This window comes from Gavialis gangeticus, unplaced genomic scaffold (genome assembly GCF_001723915.1).
Source record: "Gavialis gangeticus isolate Ggan-Ray unplaced genomic scaffold, GavGan_comp1, whole genome shotgun sequence".
Classification (NCBI taxonomy): Eukaryota; Metazoa; Chordata; order Crocodylia; family Gavialidae; genus Gavialis; species Gavialis gangeticus.
Genome location: NW_017729021.1, coordinates 130176 through 137003, shown reverse-complemented (window position 1 = coordinate 137003; position 6828 = coordinate 130176). Strand labels below are relative to the sequence as shown.

General features: G+C 40.2%; 1 protein-coding gene across 1 annotated transcript in view; it reads right to left on the bottom strand.

Moving 5' to 3' along the window:
* Positions 1 to 6828, bottom strand: part of FCHSD2 (FCH and double SH3 domains 2) — a gene marked incomplete at its 5' end in the record, with an annotated part of 252383 nt that overhangs the window by 140414 nt on the left and 105141 nt on the right. Inside the window, one exon of the mRNA XM_019514525.1 lies at positions 1361 to 1494. Coding sequence (XP_019370070.1) covers positions 1361 to 1494 — 134 coding nt within the window. The remainder of the gene's footprint in view (positions 1 to 1360; positions 1495 to 6828) is intronic.

Genomic DNA, 6828 nt, shown 5'->3' with positions numbered 1-6828 from the left:
GAGAGGGTCCAGAGGAGGGCCACTCGTATGATCAAGGGACAGCAGGGTAGGTCCTATGAGGAAAGGTTGCGGGACCTGAACCTGTTCAGCCTTCAAAAGAGAAGGCTGAGGGGGGATCTTGTGGCCTGTTATAAACTGGTCAGGGGGGATCAGCAGGCGCTGGGGGAGTCCCTGTTCCCCCGAGTGCTGCAAGGAGTGACCAGGAACAATGGTCACAAGCTGGCGGAGGGAAGGTTTAAGTTGGACATCAGGAGGCGCTACTTCACAGTCAGGGCGGCTGGGGTCTGGAACCGGCTTCCAAGTGAGGTGGTGCAGGCTCCCACCCTGGGGGTTTTTAAGAGGAGGTTGGATGACCACCTTGCTGGGGTCATTTGACCCCAGTGCTCTTCCTGCCACAGCAGGGGGTCAGACTAGATGATCTGCTCAGGACCCTTTCGACCCTGGAAACTATGAAACTCAGCCCCATCTTCCATGCACAACCATCATACAAATAACTGAGTGATTAATAATACTCGAGCACAGAACTAAACCAAAAAAAAGATGCATTCCGAATCAAAATAAGATGTTCTGCCCTCCGCTTGACAGATACCAGACAAGTAGGGGGTGGTAGTGATATCACTTCTTTCTTCTACCCATAAGGCGGAGCCCCAAATGGGAAGTCTCACACAGTGATGATGATCATGTTCTGGAATGATCCAGCAAAAACGTGATATATATACACACCACATGTGTATATAGGTGGTACATATACACACCATAAGTAGGGCTCCACACTGATAATCCTCAGAGTTTTGAGCTAAGGAGGTTTGGCCCAGTGCTCCATTTGTAAGGAGGGGCCAGAAAGTACAAATCCATCAGACAGGGTATATTTAAAGGATAAGTTTACTTAGAATAGATAAGCTATACTGGAAATTAGTATATGACAAAAGTAATTTACAACTCTCATGATTTATGAGACTAGCTGTAAGAGTACATCCTAATAATTGTGTGCTTTTCTCATTCTTTAGGTAGGTATATATTTTACTAACGCTTCCCGTTTCAAACCAATACGTTTGAAAAAGTACTTTCATCGTAATGATTAGCCATGATACAAAACCTTAAATAACATGGAAAAATATTTAACAGTTCTCCATTTCCAATTAAACACAAAAAATACTCAAATATCAAGGAAGATATATTCTTGAACTGATAAAGAAAATAGATGACACAAAAGAGAAACAAACTTGAAATAGAGCTTATTTCAGAATTGATCCCACTCCTGAAAAAAATTAATAAATCAAGTGCAATCATTAATTTTGGTACAAAGTTGTTTTAGAGCCATATAATGATTTAGAGATATGTTATTAAAAAAAAAACATACTTGGCCTCGATATCAGCTTTTTCCCGCACTGCTTGAGCCATCTGTTCAGTCTCAAAATACTTCTTTTTGCCCTTAGCTAAATCTTTTACTGTCTCGTGTAATTCAGCTTGAATCTTTGTCAACTGGTCCACACACTGCAAATAGAATGTGAAAAAGGAGCATTATTTTTTTTTTACATCCAATTAATAATATAATTATTATCACTGTTTATTAAATCTTGCATATAGCTACATGCTCTCAAAATATCTCCAGGTCAACCAATGGTCCACTCTTTCTTAACCTAACCAGAACAAAGAACTAACGTCCTCCTACTTTTTATTTTTTGTTAATCTCAATGGCTCTTTAACTTTTAAATTAACTAAACTCAACATGTAAAGATTAGACATGTAAGATGTGAAAACGCTTCATGGGACATTTAGTTACAATAATCCAAACACACTTTGGCACCTGGGTAGAGGGGATATAGAAGATGACTTACAGACTGGGGGGGACTTGCAAGAAAATAAGAATGGAACTTGCATTTTTGCAGTTTTGGACATCACAGCAAGCACACCCATTTCCTATACTGATTAGGGATGAGCACCCAAAAGATGGAGCTAAACTAAGTTTAAGCAACTGTTGCATACAATCTGAACTTTAAAATGGTCATTGAAAGACATTTAACACCCTCACCATGCATCCTTGCTTAAAAAGCAACTGACTTTCATTTCATTTACACACAGTAATATAAAAGTGTTTAGCCATAAGAGCCAGTGCAGAATACACAGTGGATGCAATTTCCTGTCTACCTGATAGAAAACACAGTAGAGCAACTTTCTTCTAAAAGTTAGCAAAAAACATAGTAGTAAACATCTGCAAAATTCAGAAATTTCTTTTTCCCCCCATAAAATTAAAAACTCTCTCTGAATCCATGAAAGAGTTGCTAACTACTACTTAAAATGTTTTTTCTCCTTTAAGTTGCATGTAAAAAGCTTTTGCATCAGAAATTAGTGCCAAGCACAAAGGCTACATTCTCTAACATTAATTCACATCTGTTAATACAGACGTGAGAATAACTACATCTGTTTTCATGAACAGGATATAATCAGCTTCATAATGTACATATTAATTGGCCAGAACACAGTCTGGAGAAAGAGCAGGAAAAAAATTATTAAACCAAATAAAAAAAAAATCCCTTCCCCATTCATGAGAATGAATATGAATTATCACTGGCCAGAATTATACTGTGCTTAGTGAATCAGTTTTATGAAATCTGTAACTGTTCAAATCTGGGCTAGGAAATTTTTGCACAGAAATAATACAATATACATAGATTCAAGTTCACGTTCCCAGATGTCAATTAAGGTCTTTTCAATTATTTCAGTCCCGATATACACAATCCCACAAGAAAATAAGAGCACCACATATTACAGCTGATTATACACACGTCATTCTTTGAATACTTAAAAAAATAAAGATCTGAATTAATGCCTTAATACTATATTTAAACAAGCTTAAAATGCATTTTTCATTTTTTGCATTTGAAGTATTTCTACATTTCCGTTTTCACAACACTCCATTTTGTAAGTATGTACTTTCCTTCATAATTGGACTTGTAACACCCTTTTAAGTGTTATAGTACAGTGAAGTAACATTACAGTTTCATTTCGCATAAGTGGGGACAAAACAGTTTCCATTAACCATTTAAAAACATATATTCCAAAGTGACCTATACACTCTTCCAAATGTTTTGTTAAAAGTTGTATTTGGATACAGGACTTAAAGGTTAAAAGGCACTTTATTCTAGTGTCATTTTTCTGTTTCCCTCTCTGTCCCTCTAATCATGACAGCTTTCCCTCGCAGTGCTTTGAAAGTTAATTTACTTTCAGGCTCAGATCTACAGTACATGCAGGTACAGGGGGAAAAAAGTTTATTGATGCAATAGAAAGTGTCAGCAGTCACACAAATCCCAAGTTATATACAATGCTTTCTTCAAAAAACTGCCAGCATTTTGACAGCATGAAAACAGATTTTTAATTTCTCTCTTCAGGAAAAGAAGTCCAGTCTCTCACTAAACAATCTGAGACTTCCTCTTAACTAAAAGAATTATAAAATCTTCTCTCAATTCATATGAAAATCCTGCCACACATTTCTAGACCAACAAAGTATAGGGCATACTGTATTTACACACATACCACACAAATTTTCCCCCAAAATCAGCCCTCCAAAATTGACACGTTTGTCTACCAGGCACCAGCAGTGGCATTTATATTCTGGCAGCTAAAGGAATTAGTTGACTTAATGGTTCATTGGTCTTCGCACCACAGGGGTTAATTCCTTTATAATACCCTTGATATTCCACTAATCAAGCTAATCTCTTTGAGAAATTCTTCAGCCTGACAGCTACTCCTGGTCTCTCTCTCTCCTCCTATTCCATAGCCCTGGAGACTCTTTTCAGCTCTTTTAAAAATCATAGTCTCACCCACGTGGACCACTCTTCAGCAACAGATCGGGTTTCAGTGTTTCGTCAAGCAGGAAAGGGAGGATAAGCAAGGTGAAGATTAGGTTTAGCCCCTGCTTTATGCAGGCACAACTTTGGGAAAAAATCTTCAATCTGCCTTTTCAAAATCAAGGGGCCTATCTTATTTGGGGGCACTGGCATGTGAGAAAATACAGTAGTAGCATAAGTCTGATAAGGACTTTGGGAAATGCTCAGTGTGAGAATACTGAACCAGTGAAAAGATACAAAGCAATAGAAAGGACTAGGTTGGCAGAGTTCCTAATAGTTACTTTAATGTTCCTGGGGTTCACTGCAATACTACGAAGTGTTTTGGTCCCTAGAGCCTTACATGAGCACCTTGACTGTAACTGCTTAAATCAAAATAAGTTAAAATTGACAGTTTTAACCTCTGTCCACTTTTTTTTCCTTAGTAAAACCACACAGGTGGAAGCTCCCTAAAACTGTTTTTGGGTGGGGGGGTTGGTGGGAAGGATTAGGGCTAGAAAGTTTTTACTTTTTATTTTTTTCCCGATTTTAATACATTTTTTAACTTTATTTTTCAGGAATCCTGGAGAAGTTCTTTGAAGCAGCCTGGAAGATGCGTAAGGGAATGTAAAGATTGTATTATTGGTGTTCTCTCTCGGATGTCTCGACAGGCACGCAGTCAGCATCCGAGACCATCATGCCAAGGGTTTTCATGAAATCAACCAAACTAACTATATCCTGTTAGACGAAAAGTTCTAGTTACAGTGTCATTTCAAATATGCAAAATTTTGCTTCAAGCTGGAAACACACGTCCCTGCTCCAGTCTCACCACAGCAGAGCCTTTTACACCCATATGCCCTTTCAGTTTTCTACAGCAGGGGAAGGCAACCCCCTGGCACGGGTGCCAGAGTGTGGCACTTGAAGGTATTTTGCTTGCCATGTGTGCTTCTGGGTGGATGGCAGGGAAGGGGCTGGGGCTACATGGCAACAACAAGGATTGGGCTGCCAGGGGCTGGTGGCTTCCCTGCCACCAGCCCCTGGCATACCAACATCTTACAAGTGGAAGTTGCAGGTGTTTTTGGCACTCTGCCCAAAAAAGTTGCCAGCCCCTGTTCTACAGTCCACTTTCTGATTATTATATTTTGCAAAGCAACTTGCATTTAAAATTGCCAAGAACTGCTCCAACTTATCATGAACAAGTCTAAAAAAGAAAAGCAGAAGTTGGGGCTGCAAGGTCACAGCTATAGAGGGTTGGGAGCACCTCATCTTAAATGCCACCTCATCAGTAATAAGCTTAGAAAAAGTTGCCATTTCAAACAGAAATTCAATTTAGGCCAAATGGCCGGCAACCTTCACAAGCCATGTGTTGGAACAACCCGGATCCAGTCTGATGTGGGCAATGGGGGGCTTTACCTGTGTTTGCATCAGGGCTGGACAGCTGAGAGCTGCACCCATGCCACCACCACTTCTCCCCACCTGTGCTCCCTGGCTGCGGTGTGGGCACAGCTTTTAGCTTGTGCCTGGGCAACTACAAGCTTTGTCTACCTCCCACCCCATGGCTGCAGCACAGGCACAGCTGGAAGCCACACAACCTTAGCACAGCAAACCACTGGCTGGAAGCTGTATCTATGCCACAGCTGTGGGAAGAAGAGAATGGGGAGGAGTGGCAGTCTGGGGGGCAGTCCCAGCTACCTCCCTGGTCTGGCTGTGAACAAGGAGCACGGGGCACTTGTACCTGGGGGAAGCAACACCCCAGTTGAGACTCACCGAGGCAAATCACTGAGGTGGCAGAGCAGTGGTTTTAACTGGGATAAAAAAGCTGACCCTAACAAGTTGAGCACCACTGGTCTGGAATGCATAGCATGATGCACTTCCTAAGGGCATCTGGATGCATTTTATTTCACTTCTACAAGTGGTGATACCTTGTTTCTCTTGCTCGCTTCCTACAGCATACTGTAGGGGGGTTTTTTAATGGGTGCTTTGTGGCTGTGGTCAGGACATGTGGCCATAATGAGTGCCTTTTGAGACAAAATTGCTGCCGGTGAATGGACTCAATTACCCTTTCAGTCTTATATTGCTAAATTAAACCTGACAATGGCTATCTAATTGTTTGCTACAGAACAAAGCAAAGAGCTTACCGTTCTTTTTCCTCTGAAGCGACAATGCTTTGTTAACCAGCAGACCAAACGTTTTGAGCTAGCAGCGGTATTTTGCTCAGCTGCAATGTGTGTTCAAACACCACTTCCTCACCATCACCTTATACTCTACCCCTGCCCTCAGAAAAGCTTTGCTTTAGTCGAGCTGTGTATTATTACAGACAAAAATGGCCTTTAAAAAAACCCTCCCAATTTGCTCAGTGCAACACGGGGATTTGAGTTGTGTACTCTCTTTAAAATGTTACTCAAACTACAGTATCATCCCCCAACTCCACTGAAATCTGTAAAAAGCTCCCTTTCATAATACAAAACCCACTCGAACACAAAAAAAATTCAGCCTTATATGAACAACTGTGTATTCAAATGTTTTACTGTAGTTCTTAAAAAGCAGAGTCCAATAGTTTTATTTCATGTATGACCAACATTAAACCATTTTCAATGCCCATTCTAAGACAAATTACTTAAAGTGTAATAAACTAAAAAAATTTGTTTTAAATTTAATTTCTCCCTCAGTTGTAACAGCTTTGCAGTAACAATTAATGCAAGACCTTCTCTGGTGCTGGACTTCTAGACAGCTGTGGGAGATACTTTTCAGGATATAGATGAGCCATCTCTCCCCTTCCACATATTTAGAGACTACACATGGCATTCCTTCAGATTTAAAATGCGTGATGGTCTAAAAAACAAAGCCTATTTACCACAAGCTCCAATCTGGAAAAAATCAACACCTTTTCCAAAACAGGTTACTTCTAGTATATTCATGCAATCACAGAACCGATTCTGCCCAACTCAAAAGCATGAAATTAGGTTTGCAAATTGTGTTTTACGTTCTTTAGTGTGTGACTCTT